The 19593-nt window shown below is 40.8% G+C and overlaps 1 protein-coding gene across 6 annotated transcripts in view; it reads left to right on the top strand.

Annotated features, from left to right (window-relative positions):
- Window positions 1-19593, top strand: part of CUL1 (cullin 1) — a 71928-nt gene that overhangs the window by 3100 nt on the left and 49235 nt on the right. Inside the window, exons 2-6 of one of the 6 annotated variants that reach the window (XM_039362277.1) lie at window positions 6344-6422; window positions 8263-8553; window positions 9696-9870; window positions 13534-13611; window positions 19154-19321. In XM_039362277.1, coding sequence (XP_039218211.1) covers window positions 8414-8553; window positions 9696-9870; window positions 13534-13611; window positions 19154-19321 — 561 coding nt within the window. In that variant the 5' untranslated portion in view covers window positions 6344-6422; window positions 8263-8413. Of the gene's footprint in view, window positions 1-6343; window positions 6423-8262; window positions 8554-9695; window positions 9871-13533; window positions 13612-16071; window positions 17743-19153; window positions 19322-19593 lie in introns of those variants that run through there. The other 5 variants (XM_039362280.1, XM_039362279.1, XM_039362278.1 and 2 more) reach the window with 5 other exon arrangements.

Below are 19593 nucleotides of genomic sequence, written 5' to 3' on the forward strand. Positions count from 1 at the left end.
GTATTTCAGATGAAGATTTACCGTAGATCTGAATAAAGACAATATATTATTGGAAGTTTTATTTTTAGTTCCATTACTAATGAAACCAAGATTGGAATTTGCTGTTTTCACAATTGCTAGATAGTATCTTCATTTATTTATCCACTCTAACTGCTAGAACTCTTTTCTGCTTTTTTTTAAATAAAGAGCTTAGATCAATGCATACATGAAGTTAGCGGATTTTTATTTTTTTTTGCCCTATTTTCTAATAGATTGAATATTCCCACATTTCAGAGATTCTTGTGAAGTACTCACATTAGTTTTTGCCTTTTATCACCTTGAGTAGTTTGGCAAAATTTACAAATTTAGCTGACTCGTCTCATTGATTTCAAGATAGAATCTTAAGGAACAATACTATTTACTCTTATGTATTGAGGAGATTGCCCATTTGTGATTTTATATTTTTAATCAGTTAACAATCTGTAAAAAGAGAAGTCATCTTATTCTATAACTGATAAGTTTACTGAAGAATCTTTTGGTGAGAATTTTATCAAAGACCATTTGAAAATCCAGGTTATACAATAGCACTTAGACTTATATATTGCTTCATAGTGCTTTAAAGCACTCTCTAAGCCAGACATGTCAAATGTCACGTGATATCGCACAACGTATCGGGACGGTTTTGCCATTGCCGGCAATGGGGTGGGCGCAGCTTCCAGATGAGGCGTCTGGCCCACGGGCCGGCAGTTTGACACTCTTGCTCTAAGCGGTTTATAGAATCAGCATATTGCCTCCAACAACCTGTGTCCTCATTTTACCGACCTCAAAAAGATGGTAGGCTGAGTCAACCTTGAGCCGGTCAAGGTCGAACTCTTGGCAGTGGGCAGAGTTAGCCTGCAATACTGTATTCTAATCACTGCGCCAATCCAATTCAATGCCACTTATTTGTATGCCACTCAATAGTTGTAGCAAATGCTACTCAAAAGTTGCTCGATGCCACTTCTACTCATATGCCCGCTAATACCTCAATTTTTAGAAATTTAGAAATTTTACTGCTATTAATATTCCCATAACTTTTTGTTCTTTTTTAAAATTAATGTCACCTTGGCCATATTTCATTAATCTGGCATCAAGACTTATTTGAAAAACAAAGCTCTGTATTTGTTTGCAATGTTTTTGTTAGGAAGTTTGTAATTTTATTTATTTTAGAAATCTTTTGTGGATACCAAAAGTGCTGGTGATTTATTATTAATTATAATAAACTAGCAATAAAATACCAGATTCTGCAGTGCTTCACATTCGAAAGAAAAAGAATACTTGGAGTATGCAGACTCATATAAGTAGCTTTTGTGAGCTGCTCCTGAAATCAAACTTATTTTTCCCCAGGATTTGTTGTAGCTGCATAGAAAGTTAGCAAATTCAGAGAAAAAATGAGGCTGTTTTTAGAAGTTTGCTATATCCTTGTGCTCTAATATAGCTGATCAGTAATTCCAAAGGAGAGTGAATACTTAAGGGAGAAATATAAAGTATTTAGTTTCTGCCTATTGTCTTTATATGCTTGAGCTATTTTATTATTACTAAAATCTTCAGTGGCAAATTTTCTGCATCAGATCTTCACTGAAGAAATATAAAGCTTGTACTTGTTACTAGCACAACAATGATTGGCTGATGCTGATTAAATATTATAAGTCGGTACTAGAGAAATTGGTTGTGTTATACTGTCTGCTTTTCCCCCTGAATTCTTTCTTAGGATTGGCTTCCAATTTTACAGGTTCCTGAACACTAGAATTATACTGACCTCTTAGCTTGGTTGATTTATTCATGAATTGTGGAATATATTTCACTTGAACTTACAGTTAAATATGGCTCTGTTCTGTTGGCAAATACTTAGGAGCAATGTAATAGCATGATGATGATAGATTCCAGTGATTTACAGCATAAATTGATTTATGATTTCTGGGGTATTTTTAGGAGAAACTTAAATTCCTTAGATGTGTATGAATTCATTTGAAATCAAACCAAAGAATAAGTCATGGCCAGCTTAGTTATATTAAATTCAATGTTTTTTTTAAGCTTTTCAGATTGGGTCCAACCTGTTCTTTTAACCCTTGCTTTATCTTTTGATGTTACACAGTGTTATATGTGATGTGTTACCAAATTGTTTACGGTATTCTAATAAAATTACATAGCCAGCAAGGAAGCCCCAGAGTTAAATACAGTTGGCAGCAATAGGACAGCTGTAACAACTTGCAAGTAGTAGACCAGGTTTTGGCAGCAATTAATGGAGGTAACTTTGAACTATAGGCAGTCTTCAATTTATAACAATTCATTCACAACTGTTCAAAATTATTACAGTGCAGAACAAAGGAACTTGTGGTATGTGCTCAAAAGTTACAGCACTTGCAATGCCCATGGAATCAGGTGATGAAAATTTGGTCACTTGACATTTTTTGCCCTTACAATCAAACACAGATTCTGCAGTTCTGCTCATCCACCTGTTTCTCCTCCCTTCTATGCCTAAAATTCCAAGAAGCTCCAAAGACTCTCATGAAGCAACCACCCCCCACCCCATTTCCATACAAAAGATCAAACATCTGGGAAACAATAGCCTTTTCCTAGTTGTAGAGTAGCATAAACCACTTCCAAAAAGAAAGCTGACAGGCCACTGCAATAGTGCAAGCTCCATTCAGTTCAAAACCCAACTGGTATTCATTTAGGTGCCATGGAGTTTTAATTCCTGCTATTTTCTTTATTATCATTTCAGTCTCATCTATTTTGACCATCTTTGTAGTACAGGTACTTTAAACAGCATTTTGGGGTTGATTATTTATTTATATAGTACTCATATTTTCTAGGGACTCCACAAAAAGTAAAAAAAAATCACAGTTCCAGTCTGCAGGCCTAAAGTCTAAAACTATGAAGACAATGGGCGAAACATCAAACAAATATTAGACACTAATTCTTTGCAAGTGATTCTTTGCATCAGAATATTTATTGAAAGAGGCAGTCCTGAAAAACACAGCCCCAGCAGCAACTAATATAATAGGCAAAATTCTCAAATTTTCCTGTAAACATAAAGTATAATTGAAAAATTATTTTAAATATCCTTGTTTAAGAGTTCCTTCTGGTGGAGAATGTCAGCTTGATACTCTCTAAATGCATGAACATGGTATGTTAGATGTTATGAATATACATCATTGTTGACCCTAAAATTTTGATCCTCCAGTGTTTAAATAAAATGGCTTAAAGCCAACTAACTCACTACTGTGGATTTACATATTAGAATAGAATAGAGCTGGAAGGGACCTTGGAAATCTTCTAGTCCAGCCCCCTGCTCAAGCAGGAGACCCTATACCAGTGGTTCTCAACCTGTGGGTCGGGACCCCATTTGGGGTCGAATGACCATTTCACAGGGGTCGCCAAACAATGCAGTCCGCCATTTTTCCCCCCTTTTCCTTAGCTGTGCTACTCCCTTTTATTCTATTGGCTTTTGAAAGCCAATAGAATAGACTCTCTTAAATAGAGTCTAATTCTATTGGCTTTCAAAAGCCAATAGGAATTGTCCAGGCTGTCTCTGCCCTGCTGAGCCCGCCAAAAGTCCCATTCTGCAAATGGTGCTGCACCAGTTGAGTAGTCCTCGACTTACGACCGGTTGAGTAGTCCTCGACCTACGACCGGTTGGGGGTTGCGGCATTAAAAAGGTTGAGAACCACTGCCCTATACCATTTCAGACAAGTGATTGTCCAGTCTCTTCTTAAAAACCTCCAGTGATGAAGCGCCCATGATTTCTGAAGGCAAGTGTTCCACTGGTTAATTGTCCTCCCTGTTAGGAAGTTTCTCCTTAATTCCAGGTTGCTTTTCTCTTTGGTCAGTTTCTAACCATTGATTCTTGTCCTGCCCTCTGGTTCTTTGGAGAATAGTTTGATGCTATTCTCCAAAGAACTCTCCACTTCTCTCCATGTGGATGTAGTACCATTGAGGACTACTTGCTGAGTACTGTTTGTCAGCCAGCTATAGATCCATCTGGTGGTGATGTTGTCTATCCCACCTTTTCTAGCTTACTAAGCAGCAAGCTATGGTATTACTTTGCCAAATACCTTATTGAAATTTAAGTATACTATGTCCACAGCATTTCCCTGGTCTACTAATTTAATCACTTTATCAAAGAATAAATAAGATTGCTTTGGCATGATCTGTTTTTAACAAACCCTTTCTGGCTGCTAGTTATAACTTTGTTTGTTTCTAGTTGTTCGCGGTTCTGTTTTTTGAGTATCTTTTCCAGGATCTTCCGAGGTATTGATGTTAGTTAGACTGATTGGTCTGTAGTGTTGGGCTATAATTTCTTTTTATGTGAAGATTGATGCAAGGAATGAATTAAACAGTTCTGCTTTTTCGCTACTGCCTGTTTCTTCCTTGCCATCTTCTTTCTTTAGTGGACCTACAGTTTCCTTGACTTTTTTCTTGTTATTAATATGTTGAAATAAACTTTTTAAATTGTCCTTGATTTCTGTTACAAGTCTTTGTTCATTCTGAGCCTTTGCTTTCCTAACTTCATCCTTGCATGTTCTGGATGTCTGCTGATAGTCAGCCTTAGTTATGTGTCCCTCTTTCCAGTTTTTGTAATTGTCCTTTTTGTGTTTTAATTTGTCAGAGAGAGTTTTATGCAGCCATGCTGGTTTCTTCTTGAATTTCTTGGGTTTTTTTTTCAGTGGTATTATGCTGGACTGGGCTTTTATGATCACATTTTTCAGAGTTTCCCATGCTTCTTGAATTGTTTTCCCTTTTGGATTTTCATCCATGGAATCTTTCCTAGGTTCTCTCTGAGTTTGTTAAAATGAGCTCTTTTGAAGTTTAAGACACTGGTTAGATTATTTTCTGTTGCTTTGTTTGCATTATATTGAATTTCAGTATGACGTGGTTACTTTCACATCTATTTCTTCTGATTGCTTGGGTGGCCTGTAATATACACCTATGGCAATGTCACTTTCCCCCCCTTTTATATTGACCCATATACATTCTGGAGGGATTTTATCTTTGATCACATACATTTCTGTAGATATGTAGTATTCTCTTACATACACTACACCCCCCCTCCTCGTTTTGTAGATCTATTTCTTCTCTAGCACCGGAGATGGAGAATCCACCAATCCACCTTCCTGCCCATTAGACCAAGTCAGCCAAACTTGCCACGCCTGTCTTGGGATAAGCCACTCCCAGTCTTGACTTGGTCATGTACTATTGCTTCTAGTTCACCCTGTTTGTTCCCAAGCTTTAAGCATTTGTATATAAGCATTTAAGAACTTTATGCATGTCCGTGGGTATGTTTCCTGCATTTCCTGATTGTTGTTTTGAATTTTTCTTTTTTCTCATCATTCCCTACCTTATTATTTGATTTGTTTTCTTGGAATTTATGACTGGTTTTGTGTTCTAGAGATTCTAAAGATTGGTCACCCTTCCCCCTCAATTTTAGTTTAAGCCCTCCTGAGGAGTTAGGCCAGTCTTTTTCCGAATATATTTTTCCCTGTTTTAGTGAGGTGCAGCCCATCCCTTGCCAATAGTCCTTCACGTAGGAAATGCAGTCCATGGTCCAGGAAACCAAAGTTTTCTTGGTGACTCTAACCCTTTAGCCAGTGGTTTATTTCTAAAATTCTTTTTCCCCTCAATGGGGGTTGGCCTTTCGTTGGGAATTCTGATGAGAACACTATTTGGGCTTCTAGCTCCTTAACTTTATCATGTAGTTGCTTATAATCTCTCAATATTGTACCCAGGTTCTTTGTTGTGTCATTCATCCCAATGTGAAGGAGGAGGAAATGGTCGTAATCTGTGGGCCTAATTATTTTAGTTAAGTTCTTGACCACATCTTTGATTTTTGCTCAAGGGAGACAACAAACCTCCTTGGATTGTATGTCTGGTCTGCAGATGGCTGATTCTGTTCCTTTGAGGATAGAATCTCCTATTACCAACACTTGCCTTCCCTTTTTGGGGGGTGCAGTCTGGATGCTTTTCTGTTTATCTCAGGTGTGTTTGTTGATATGACTTTTTAAGGGGTATTTGGTGTTTCTTTGCTAGGTGTCTGCATGTTTTCTTTGAGGGGGAGGTTGTGGGTCTACATATTTTCATTTAGGAGGAGAAATCGATTGCTCAGTTTTAATGGCGCTGCTTCTGGTTGGGTTAAATTGGGCAGTAGGTGTTTGTTAGATGTAAGTTGCTTCTTTATTATTAGTGACAGGATGCTAAAACTTGCAGGGTTTTAAATATAAATGGACTATTTGATACGCATCTGTATCAAATTGCACTTTGAAATATATCTATATGTAAATGTGAAATCAACAATTTCTTTTTTGTTACATAATTCCTTGAAAAGGTGCGACTGACCTCTCAATAGAGGACGTGTGAGCAGCCCCGGACCGTCTGAAGAATTGTTTTCTGTTTGGATTTGAAAGGTTGTACTGCCCTAATTTTATATAAAACAATACTGTTTAACCTGATTACCACATTTATTCTTTTGCATTATTTAGCATTCTGACATCCCTGCTTGAGAAAGATTATGACATCTTAAAATTTTGCAAATTAATTAATTAATTTAGTAATTACTGTGTAGATATTCCTTGACTTATAACCAATCCAAAAATGGGAGTTTATGGCCAAGTTTGATAGTTGAGGGTCCTCTATGGTCACATGACCAAATTTTGGATACTTAGCAACCTAATTGCATTTATAAGTTTGCAGCATCCCGCAGTCACATGACCATTTTTACACATGTTTCACCAAAATGCATCATTTCCAGTTTTTAGCAAAACTGCGTTGATAGTAAACCATTGATAGTAAACCAGTCAGTTAATGACTGTGGATTCGTTTAACAACCTTGGTAATTTGCTTAATCATCATCATAAAAAAGGTTATTTTACAATTATTATGACAACTATAATAGATTGCCTCCATTACAGTTGTTATTTGAGGGCTACCTGTATATTAGTAACATAACTTTTTGTAGTGTTGTAACAATACAGTCAAGTCTTGATTTAACATAATCTTATTTATTAAACTTTAGATTCCCCCCCCCCTTCTGTTTAGTCATGTTCATTTCTTCTGGCCAAGTCTCTTCAGTTTTCTTAACAAGGTTTTTAGAAATGGTTAGTCATTGTCTTCTTGTTAGGGCTAAAAGAAAACAACTATCCCAAAGTCATCAAGTTAGTTTTATACCTAGGGCAGGACTAGAACTCATGGTCTGCCAGTTTCAAGCAGATGCCCTTGCCCAGAGGTCTCCAACCTTTCTGGGCTCATGGAGAGAAGGAGAGCAGCTTCAAAACTGGTGCGGCACTAGCAGCCCCATTCGTGCATGCAGCATACGCTGGTGCCATGCACATGCGCAAATGGCCGTGCACCCCCCACAGTAGTTAGTGGCCCATTCTCACATGCTTCAGTGGGCCACACATACCACCCAGGCTAGCAGTGCATGCACCAACGGGCTGCGGACACCTGCCCCGCACTAGTGTCCCTGTTCATGCCCACATGAATGCACAAACAGGGCCACCGGTGCTAGCGTGAGTGGAGGGTATGCACGGTTATGTGTGCATTGGCCAGCCATTTCTGCGGCCCCTGCCCTTCACCATTTGCATCAAACTGGTTCCCTAAATTTTGAATGCAGTGAAATAAATTTACACCCATTCTGCCTGCCCACCTGAAATACTGGTTTTTGCATCAATATTTTATTCTAATATTTGCATGCTCATATGGCTTTGCTCAGTGTCTTGATGGGAGAAAGACACAAGCTGTATCCTTCCTCATCCTCAGAGTGAAAAAATGAAAGAAAAGATTCCAACCAAGTGATCCTTTGCTTGTTCTCAGTATTTCTGTACCACTTTTTGTTCCTTGGTAGTTACCACAAGGACTTTGGGTGCTGCTTTTAGTTCCTTAACTTGTTACATTCTCCATTTCCATTACAAACTATTGTGTAGCATTCACTTTTCATCCCATCTGCCACATGTTGTTTGAGTTGGCAGCGGAGCATTTTTTTCCCCCATCTCCTTTTATGTGTCTCTTACCAGAAAGAAATACTATCTTCCTTCTTCCTCTGCCCAGATTTATTTGTAAGTGTATGTGTTTATACATGAATACATGAACCCATTATCCCAAATAGTCTGATACTAAGAAAACTTTTGTAAGTCTCTCATGGTTTATTCACATATGATGTTATAATTTTATAATGGTTTGTTTTGGCTATTACTAAATTTAAGTTCTCAATTGAATAAGCATCTGTTTTCTTTTTCTCCTTCCCTACAGAGGTTATTATGAAACAATAACAGCCTTCATATAAAAACATTTTTTTCTGCGTGACGATTGTGATAGAATTTGTAATGTTGATTTATTTCTACCCCTGATGGAGGATTAGATTTCTCACTGCTATACTGGAAGACATTACAGAAAATTCAAAATGTCATCAAATAGGAGTCAGAATCCTCATGGACTTAAACAGATTGGTCTTGACCAGATATGGGATGACCTAAGAGCTGGTATTCAACAAGTTTATACAAGGCAAAGCATGGCAAAGTCCAGGTATATGGAACTCTACACGTATCCTAACAAGTATTTCTAAATAAGTGGCTTTAATGGTTTTATCATCATACTCTTACTCTATTTCATAACTGAAGCAATGTGAAGCTTGGAATATTAGCTTCTTAAATGCATTTCTACTGTCTGATTGTGAATGCATGAAATCCAAAATGTATATGTACAAAGAAAAAGATGATTGATCTTATACAACTTGAACCATTTGGTTTAGTGATTTTCACAATAGATTTATATATGAAATTCATAAATTATACATCCTAATTCTCTTAGAATTGGAATTAAGTATAGCTTCTTCCTGAATCATTTGTTGTCACAATTTGTTATATAGAATTACTGGCACTCAGTACTAAATTTCAATTGCAGCTTTATTAAAAAGCAACCCAAAGATTTTGCATCAGCACATTATCATCATCATTATTGAAATCAGCTCTCTTAAAGTCCAGGACTCTAATTTGACTTTGTTCTATTTCTTATTGTTGCATAATCGTGAATCTCAATATCGCATGATCACTCCCATCCAAGGATCCTATAACTTTAACAACTTCTATTATATTTCAACTCTGTTAGCATGTCATCACTTGTCCCTCTTGTGTAAGAGACACTTGGTGGTGAACAGTCATGAAAACAATTAAAAACAATTACAAAATTAAATATATATGGCAGTCATACGTAGAGATTTTGCTTATTGGTCATCATACAAAAAGTAGGACTGGAAAGTTATGCAATTGCAAGACAAATGCATTTCAAGACATAATGAGATTTCCAACATCATTTGAACAACTTACTGTTAAGAAACATCTCTCAAATAATCAGTCTAAATTGGCTATATTGTAAATTATGAATCAGGAATTCCAGGTTTATACCTCTGCTGTGAACTCTGATCTGGGTCATTATTCATCCTCACCATTTGCTTTAGTGGTAAAAGAAAACTGATAATAACTTACAAAGAATATAGTAAGAATTATAAAAATCATTGTTGAATCCAAAGCAGCTCATTGAAAATTAGTGGGGCATGAATTAGCTGATTTGTTGATCTGCTTTCAGTGATTTAATATTTAGATACATTATAATGGTATGCATTATGTATTAATTTACTGTTCAATTGTAATATGTAGCATATGACATATCCTTAACTCTTCCATCAGTCATGTTTATAACTACTGCACTAGTGTACATCAGTCTAATCAAGCCCGGGGAGCTGGTGTAACCACTTCTAAATCTAAAAAAGGCCAAACACCTGGAGGAGCTCAGTTTGTTGGCTTGGAATTGTACAAACGACTTAAAGAATTTCTGAAGAATTACTTGACAAATCTGCTTAAGGTAAGATAATTTTATCCCTTGGCAAAAGAACATTTCTCATTTTTTTGAAAAGGGACATAAGTCTATTCTATTTTAGAATCACCATAGATAATTTATTTATTTAGTGTATGGCATCTACAGAAGTCATGTAATCACTCTTACACAAACTTAGTTTAAATATAGTGTCAGCATACACACACACAGAGAGAGAGAGAGACAAAATGCAGTATAGAATATAAAACATTAAGGTAAAACCATAATAAAATCACAATGACATGGAACCATAGAATTGCAATGGGATAGCTGTTATAATTTGATATCTAAAGAAGCTATCTAACTGCTTCTAGTGTGGCTGCTATGAGATCATTCCAGGTGTCTTGAAATTTCCTGAGGAGACATTCTTAAATTACATAGATGATGATAATGATTATTAAACGTTTATGCTGACCAACTCTATAAAGGAGAAATCAGATGTCTGAGATTGGAATATTTCTTTTATCCATCTTATGCACTTCTAAAGTGCACTTCAGTAAAATAGTCAAGGGAATAAGCAATAAAAATAATAAGCAGTGAAAAATGCTTTTTAAACAAGTGATGTATAGTTCCATATAAACCTAATTTTGCAAAGTGTATGGAAACTACTGTAATACCAAATATAATTCATAGTATTTAATTGATGAATTCCTAAATATGTTGAAGATACTATGTTTGAAAGTGTGCCCCTTTTATACAGTTGTCTATATAGGTAGTCCTCATTTAGCAATTGCTTCAGACAATGACCATTTTCAATTACAGTAATGATAAAAAAATAACTTTGCAACTAATATTTATAATCTTCACAGAATCGCTCAGAGTTCTCCTTTACAGTTAGTGCGTGCTTGTCTTGTTCCTGACCTCTTTTATATAGTGTACTTTATTTTATATAATAATTAGTAAAGATCAAAAAAAATTGGTGATTTAATTTTGTTATCAGGGTTAAACTGTAATTCTCCAAAAAAAGAGGAATCCTGAACCCAGAGCTTGCCAGTGTTCAGTTTAACTTATTGCTCTCTATTCATAATTCAACAGCCTCTAGGCAACAAGAAAGGGCCATCACAGCATCACTTATCTCACCATGTATAGAGCTGTACAACAGTATCATCAGCATATTGATATCTCATTCTGATGATCTTACCCAGTGGTTTCATATGGACATTAAACAGGAGTAGAGAAAGCATCTCCCTTTGAGTGACTTTTGATGGTATCAGAAGCAGCTGAGAGGCCAAGCAAAGCAGGGATAGACACATTGCCTCTTCCTGCTCCTACTAGATATAATAAAAAAACAGGACCAATGCTGTTTCTGTCCCATTGACTGAAAGGGGTCCAGATAATCTGTTTCCTCCAGGATCCTCTGGAGCTGCAGCACAACCAATTTCTCCAGCATGACGAGTGGAGAATCCACCAGTGGGTAATGCTTGTCTTCTGCCCATAGACTAAGTCAGCCAATTTTGCTCCGCCTCTTCCTGGGACCTCCATTCCCCAGTTCTCGACTTAGTCTCAGCCCGTTCAGACTGTTATTTCTGGATCCAGAGGCAATTATTTGAATCAGGTCGTATTTTTCTTTCATTTTCGTTACTTCGTGTCAAAGGGAGGGAGAGGGAGAAGGACGAACAGCTGTTCGCTTTCTTCTCTTAGCCGGGCGATTGCAGTGCTAAGAGGACAGCCGATCGATCAGACTAAACAAAGAGCCGGGGCACCATTTTAGTTGACCACCCAGTGAGCTCTAGGGTGTGGGGAAGGCCTTTGTTTACCTTGAGAGCCCCCCCCCCCAGCATCTCTCTTCCTCTCTAGAGTTCCTTCTCAAGGGAGCAGCAGAGCTTCCTTGGGGTTTTCCCTTTTTTCTAGCATTCGGCTTTTCTCCATAGCCGGCTGATCCACGGGGGACTGTTAGATCTCTGTGGCTTTTCCAACAGTTTTTGAGCTGCGGAGAGCTGATAGATCTTCCGTAGGCATTTCCAAGCCCAGCTGAGCCGCGGAGAGTGAGACGCCTCATAGGGCTTTCCCCGGTGATCAGCCAGGCTGCGGAAATTGATACAGCTCACAGGGGTTTCCCTGGAGATCAGCTGTGCTGCGGAGAGTGTAGAAATCACCCAGTTACTTTTACCGAAGCTCTGTCGGCCAGTGGAGTGTTTGAATTCACCGCGCAGCTCCTCTGAGAGCCCAGCCAATAGGTGGGTGCAACCGGGCCCTGCCAGCCTTCCGACAATCAGCTGAGCCACGGAGAGTGATCAGAGGCCTCTCGGTCGCCATTTTTTTCTCCTTGTGTCTCCTTTTTTTTTTTTTTTTGCAGACAAGGGAAAGGAAGACAGTAAGCAGACCGCTCTCCTTTTTTCTCTCAGGGCAGTTGGCAGCAGCGTCCCCTTCCTCCTTCCTAGCAAAGCCCCTCCCTTTAAAAAAAAATCAAAAATTTTCTATCAAACAATCAAATATCTCTTTGAAGGAGGGGCAGTCAGGAACCGGTCAAATTCAATCCATTGTTTTCCTGAACTAAACCTGCTTAAGGCCTTTATTGAGATTTCTCCCAGTTTTTTGAATTGGGATATCTCTCTCTGCCAATGGCAGACACAAATGCTGCCCAATCAATGCAGGAATCCTCCATAAGCCCTCCTGGGCGCAAGAGGCCAAGATCATCTAACCAGGAGGCGGCGGGCAGAATCAAGGCCAAAGCAATCTCTGGGAAAAGGTCTTCTAAGGCAGCGGATAAGGAGGCCAAGCGTAGACACCAGGCCCTGGAAAAACAGTTTTCTAGGGCTGAAAAGAGGCAAGCCACAGCAGAGGACGGCCTAGACCCACCTAATTACAAAGAGGAGGAAATATTTGGTCCGAGGAAGCCTGGTCAGGAACCTCTGGAAACAGGCTGACGTAGTACAGGCAATTGAATCCCCTCTTTGTGAAAGGCCCGAAGGCCCGGGGACAATGACAGGTTTCCAATAAGCATTGTCATCGGAATATTTACAATCTCTGATATCTCAGGCCATCGCTCAGGCCATGGCCTCTTCAAGACACCATTGTTCCAGAACCGGGTCCATGGTTTCAAGAGGCCGTTCCCTCCTCTCGTAAGAGGAAGCCTCTGTGTACCACGAATCAATCTCTCCTTCTCGATCTTCCAAAGGCAGGAAGTCTCCTGCAGAGGACTATGAGCAGTCAGATCAGGGACTATCAGAGGATGGTGACATATCCCCAGACCTTCCACCGTTCATGGGTCTATTTAACTCACCCTGTTCAAGTCCTTACTTCACAAGGCCAGCAGCACTGCCAAGATTGAAAGACCCTTGATCCCTCAGGAGGGACCTTCAACTAGTCAGGTCACAAACAACGAGGTGTTTTCTCAACCCACCTACACACAGCAATTTATTCCCTGTCCTCTCTTTTTTGATTCAATCCAGAATAATATGGGGACACTGGGATCCTTTCCTCCGATGGGGGGAATAGACAAGAAGCTGTTCAATATAGACCCTGGCCTAGCGGTAATAGAGGTTCCGAAGGTAGATGAGCCCATAGCTGCACTTTTTTCCCCATGGTAACCGGAGACTCAGCAGAGGTCCTGAAATCTGAGGATTGGAAGGCGGATCTCACCTTCCGCAGGGCACACCAAGCCTCGGCGTGGGCGATCAAGGCATCTATTTCTAATTCCTTTTTTGCTAGGACTACGTTACTTTGGCTCCGCCAGCTCCAGGCGAGAATTTCCCGGGACGAGGAGAGAACCCACCAGGACTTAAGAAGGTTAGTGGCGGCAACGGAATTTCTGGCAGATTCCTCCTTACACGGGGCAAACTATTTTGCAAGGGCAATTTCACAAAACACTGTTGCTCGTAGATTGCTGTGGCTCAAGCAATGGCAAGCCGACATCAAGTCAAAGTGGCGGTTGGCAGCAGTACCCTACTAGGGCGGCAAGCTTTTTGGTGAGGCTCTTCACCCTTATCTGGTAGAAAACAAGGATAAATGCAAGGTGTTGGTCCACCAGTCCAAAAGAACGAAGAAGAGAGTCTCTTCCTTCCCTCCCAGGCTGTCCTTTCGATTTGAAGTAGGCCCAGAGCAGAACTCTTTTTCGTGTCCCTATCAACCCAGATCAGACCGACAGGGCGATAGACCAGGCAGCAGAGACACGTTTAGGCAACAATTCCAGTCAAAGCAGCCTTTTTGCGGAGGGCCCCCCACCCTTTCACAAATCCAAGTGATGGCGGGGAGGACTCCTCTATTAGTGGCAGGCGGGCTCTCTTCTCACACAAATGGCAGGCCACCATCATGGACCTTTGGGTCTTAAACACTGTCAGATTCGGCTTCTCACTGGAATTCATCTCCAAACCCCCGAACCAATTCATGCCTTGCCCACTGTCAAGGGATCCAACCAAAAAGCGGCTCCTCAGGGAGGCCATCCTGCACCTTCTGGACATCCAGGCGATAGAGCCGGTGCAGAAGGAGCAACAGGACAGGGGTAATACTCCATATTATTTTTAGTCCCCAAAAGTTCAGGGGGGGGTGGAGGGCAATTCTAGATCTAAAAAATCTTAACCTGGCATACAGGAGGTTCAAGATGCAGACTCTTCAGTCAATCTTAGCGAGTGTCAGAAAGGAAGATTTTCTGACATCCATAGATCTGACGGAGGCCTACCTTCACATCACAATTCTGCCAGAGCACCAAAGGTTTCTCAGGTTCTGCCTCGCATTGTAGCATTATCAATACAGAGCTCTTCCCTTCGGCCTGTCCTCGGCCCCCAGAGTATTCACAAAGGTTCTGGCGACCCTCGCTGCACACCTGCGGACAAATCCGGTGCTCATCCAGTGCTACTTGGACGACATTCTCATTCAGTCCTCATCAGTTTAGGCGGCAAAGGCAGATATAGCATTGACCCTACAGGTTCTTCAGAACCATGGGTTCTCAATAAACTTTCAGAAGAGTCAAACGGTCCCATTGACCCGTCTTCTTCATTTCGGAGCAGTAATAGACACATTAAGGTGCGAGGTCTACCTCTCTCGACAACGCAGGAACAGCATTCAAGCCCTGGTCAGGCTAATCCGAAGAAGGCGAACCATCACACTGGGCATGCTCTCCAGTTTACTAGGGAAGATGATATCATTCATAGCGATCGTGCCGTGGGCATGGCTACACTCCAGAGACTTGCAATGGTTCCTACTCCCATTCCAGAAAGAGGGAAATGGCGCCTCCAACCAAAAGGTGAAGGTACCACCAGGCATCATAAATTCGCTAAAGTGGTTGTCTCCAGCCATGAGAAGGGGACACATGTTAAAGGAGACCATCTGAGTCACCCTGACCACAGACGCCAGCCTATTCGGTTGGGGAGCACATCTTCAATCCAAGTTGGCACAGGGCCAATGGTCCAAGGGGGACTTGAAACACAACATAAACTGGTTGGAGCTCAGAGCCGTACATGTGGCTCTCCGTCCTTTTCACAGCGCAGTGATGGATCAACACGTTCTAGTGCTCATGGACAATGTGGCGGCCAAAGCCCACATCAACCGACGGGCACGCGGTCGAGGGCCCTCATGACTGAGGCCAAATCGCTGGGAACCTGGGCCGAGAACAACCTAGCCTCTTTCAGGGCAGAGCACATATCAGGAGAAGCAAATCAACAGGCAGGTTCTCTGAGCAGGGGAACAATAGACCACTCAGAGTTGAGCCTACATCCTACTCTCTTCAGGGAAGCATTAGCCTGGTTCAGTCACCTAGTACTGGACCTGTTTGCCAGCTCCAAGAATGCTCAGCTCCCAAGATTCTTCTCCCGCTTCCCGTCTCCAGGAGCGGAGAGAGCAGATGCCCTCCAGGAACATTGGCTGGAGGGGTTACTATATGCCTTCCCTCAATTTCTTCTGATTCAGGCAACCATCAGGAAGATATTGCAGGAACAAGCAGAAGTGATACTCATTGCACCGCACTGGCCAAGATGGCCAGGGTTTGCCGATCTCGTAAGTCTTTCTGCATCCCCACCATGGAGGATTCCGACAATCAAATCTCCCTCGGTCAGGGGGCGCTACTTCACCCAGAACCACAGTGGCTCCAATTAACTGCCTGGCACTTGAGTGAAGCCTCCTAGAAAGGGAAAGCTTTTCACAGAGAGTCATTAGGACACTTCTGGCCTCAAGAAGGTCCTCAACTAACAGAATTTACGACTCCATTTGGAGAAATTATTACAGCTGGTGCACAAGGCAGCAGCTAGACCTTAGTATTTCTATCCTGAGAATCTTAGACTTAGACTACCTAGTGGAGGGTCTGGACAAGGGCTTGGCACCAAACACAATTCGTAGGCAGGTGGCCACCCTATCCTCTATCTTTACATATGGCAACTCTGAACCATTAGCCAAACACCCGGCAGTACAGGTTTTCATTAAGGGCACAACAAACAGCAGACCACCCGTGATACACAGATATCCCTCCTAGGACCTGTCCAAGGTAGTGATGATGATGATGATGATGATGATGATGATAAAGTTGGAAGGGACCTTGGAGGTCATCTAGTCCGACTCCCTGCTCAGGCAGGAAACCCTATACTATTTTGGACAAATGGATGTCCAGTTTCTTCTTAAAAACTTCCAGTGTTAGAGCATTCACTGCTTCTGGAGGCAGCTTGTTCTACTGGCGACACTGGGGAAGAAATCTTGCTTGTATTTAGCTTAAGTTCTGTTGATGAATTGTCTCTTTCAGGATCATCTTTCCCGTCCCTATCAGCCCAGATCAGATTGACAGGGCGATAGACCAGGCAGCAGGGACAGATTTAGGCAGCAATTCCAGTCAAAGCGGCCTTTTCGCGGAGGGGGGCCTGCCCCTTTCACAAATCCAAGTGACGGCGGGGAGGACTCCTGCATTGGTCCTGCAAGCCATTACCTCACCCCCATTTGAACCTGTCAGGACATGCACATTACAATTTTTGACCCTTAAGATCGCATTCCTGATTGCAGTCACCTCAGCTAGGCGCATTTCAGAGTTGGCAACACTATCAGTTAGAGAGGATCTCTGTACCTTCCACACGGACAGGGTGGTCCTACAATTAGACCCCTCCTTCATTCCCAAGATTAACTCCCTGTTTCACAGAACACAGGAGGTGGTGCTACCAGATTTTTGCCCTCAGTCCTCCCATGAATTGGAGCACAAATGGCACACCTTAGACGTTCAGAGGGCCTTAAGGCAATACATTAAGCGAATGGCACCCTTCCATAAGTCGGAGGCCCTGTTTGTTTCCTTCCACTCACACTCAAGGGGTCAAAAGGTCACAGCTTCCACAATCTGTAGATGGATCAGGAAGTGCATAGCAGTTGCGTACCAGGGACAGTCGCTAGTAGCCCCCAGACAAATCACCGCACACTCCACTCACAGCACTGCCACCTCAGCAGCGTGGGCGACTCAGGCACCGATTGAGGAAATATGTAGGGCGGCGACATGGGCGTTGCCTTCCCCCTTCATAAGACACTACAAGTTAGATAGGTTTGCATCTGCGGAGGCCTCATTTGGCAGGACGGTCCTCCAGTGCGTAGTACCAGAAAGTGGGACACAGGCCCAGACTGCTCCCCACCCACAGGGACAGTGAGGCTTTGGTATGTCCCATTGGTGGATTCTCCACTCGTCATGCTGGAGAAGGGGCCTTGTCTTACCTGAACACCTTTTCTCAGCATGACGATGGAAAATCTACTCCCACCCTTAGGGCCAGTCAGGTCCGGTACAGGGAAGAGGATTGAGCCAACAAACAAAATCTTAGTCAGCAACTTCGCCTCAGTCGAGAAATGGGGAATGGAGGTCCCAGGAAGAGGCAGAGCAAAATTGGCTGACTTAATTTATGGGCAGAAGACAAGCATAACCCATTTGGTGGATTCTCCATCATCATGCTGAGAAAAGGCGTTCAGGTAAGACAACACCCCTTCTCTACTGTTCTGCTATAAAGAATAAACATTAGAGTAGGATCTATCAATGATTTCTAAAGGGGATGAAGGGGGAAAACTATAATCTCCAGACCCCCACCTAGGAAGACTCGGTGAGCAGACTTCTGCCTTAACTCTTACCTAGAATATTGTTCTGCACAATTTTTGCCAGTCTAAGCATTAGCCCATTTTATATAATACTGCCTTGTCCGCTGGCTCTCATGGTTAGATAACTTTGTTGTACAGTCTACACATTTTGTAATATATAAATACGTTATAATGTGTATTAACACATTATTTTTTGGACTCATACTTTCTTCTTCCAGGCATTATTTTTAGTTGGGAAAAAAAACAGGAAACAAAGTTTCTTGATTTAAACTAATCAGAATTTTCACTTTCTCCAAATGTGAATGAGAGGGAAGATTATTCAAACCAAGATCAGGCTCTGGATTATATTGTATGCTTGAATTTAAACCATGCTTTAAATAATTTCAGGTACATCATTTTGAGAGAATTTGAAAATGTTTTTGGTTTTACCTAAGTCATATCCTTTTCATGATTCCACATTACAGGAGAGGAGGAATGTGCAAAGCCATCAGATTTCCCACTGTCAGTACATTTAAATTAAAAATACAGAACGACTTTTGTCTGTTTTGCTGAAATGGCAATCTTTAAAATTCATCCTCTGAAGTATGCTTCTTAGAACCCCAGTTTAATCCAGATTGATGATTGATTTTGTGCCATCAAATCAACTCCTAACCACATAGATTTTGTCCATGACATGACAATCTATCCCTAATCTGTTCTTTTAGCAGTTGTTTAATTTGGAGATTGGTTCAACATTGTATCAAGCATTACTTTGTTCTCCAATAAACATTTTGTCCAAATCATTATTTATTGTCTCCCATTATACCAGTTTTCAGCAAGCTATGTTTCTAGTACTCCAAGTCTTTAAAAAAATAATAGAGATATGTCATAAAACATGGAGCATGCAATTATTTTTCCCTCATCTTATAGATATTACTTCTAGAAACAGCAATGCTAAACAACAAAGTTGAAGAGTAAATTTTAAAATAGCAATGGTGTATTGTAGAAAAATGTCTTGGTCTCTTGTCTGAAAGATTTCCGCAAATACTGCAAAAACAAAAACAGTTCAAGTCTAACAATTGATTATTGAAAGAAAATATAGTTAATATTCTTTTTATGTCAAGGAGTTATAATGAACTTCTTCTCTGGCATAAAGTAACTGACAAGAGAGAGACAGGGGCCCATCCAACAAGTAAATAGACAAACAAATGAAGGGTCAGTTAGGTATTGCTGTTGAAAACAGGCGACACTGGAGAAGAAATCTTGCTTGTATTTAGCTTAAGTTCTGTTGATGAATTGTCTCTTTCAGGATGGTGAAGACTTAATGGATGAGAGTGTATTGAAATTCTACACTCAACAATGGGAGGATTATCGATTTTCAAGCAAAGTGCTGAATGGGATTTGTGCCTATCTCAATCGGCACTGGGTTCGTCGTGAATGTGATGAGGGCCGGAAGGGAATATATGAAATTTATTCAGTAAGTTGTTATAAAGAATAATTATTTTCAGTGGAAAAAATGGCCTTTTTGTTTTGAAGGGAGAGATAAAATGTGTGGGTTGCTTTCTTTTTTGATCCACTTGTCTTCTCTTTTGCTTAAATTTTTCTCCTGCCTATAGGCAACCTAAAATAAACTTCTGCATATCAGGTATATAAAGTCATATTTTACTTTCAGATCAAAGATAAGCAAAGGGAAATCCATACTTTAATTTCAGATCAAAATAAAAATAGGGATAAAAATGTCAAGTTATG

This window comes from Crotalus tigris, unplaced genomic scaffold (genome assembly GCF_016545835.1).
Source record: "Crotalus tigris isolate CLP2741 ecotype Arizona unplaced genomic scaffold, ASM1654583v1 scf7180000019411.436016, whole genome shotgun sequence".
Taxonomy (NCBI): Eukaryota; Metazoa; Chordata; class Lepidosauria; order Squamata; family Viperidae; genus Crotalus; species Crotalus tigris.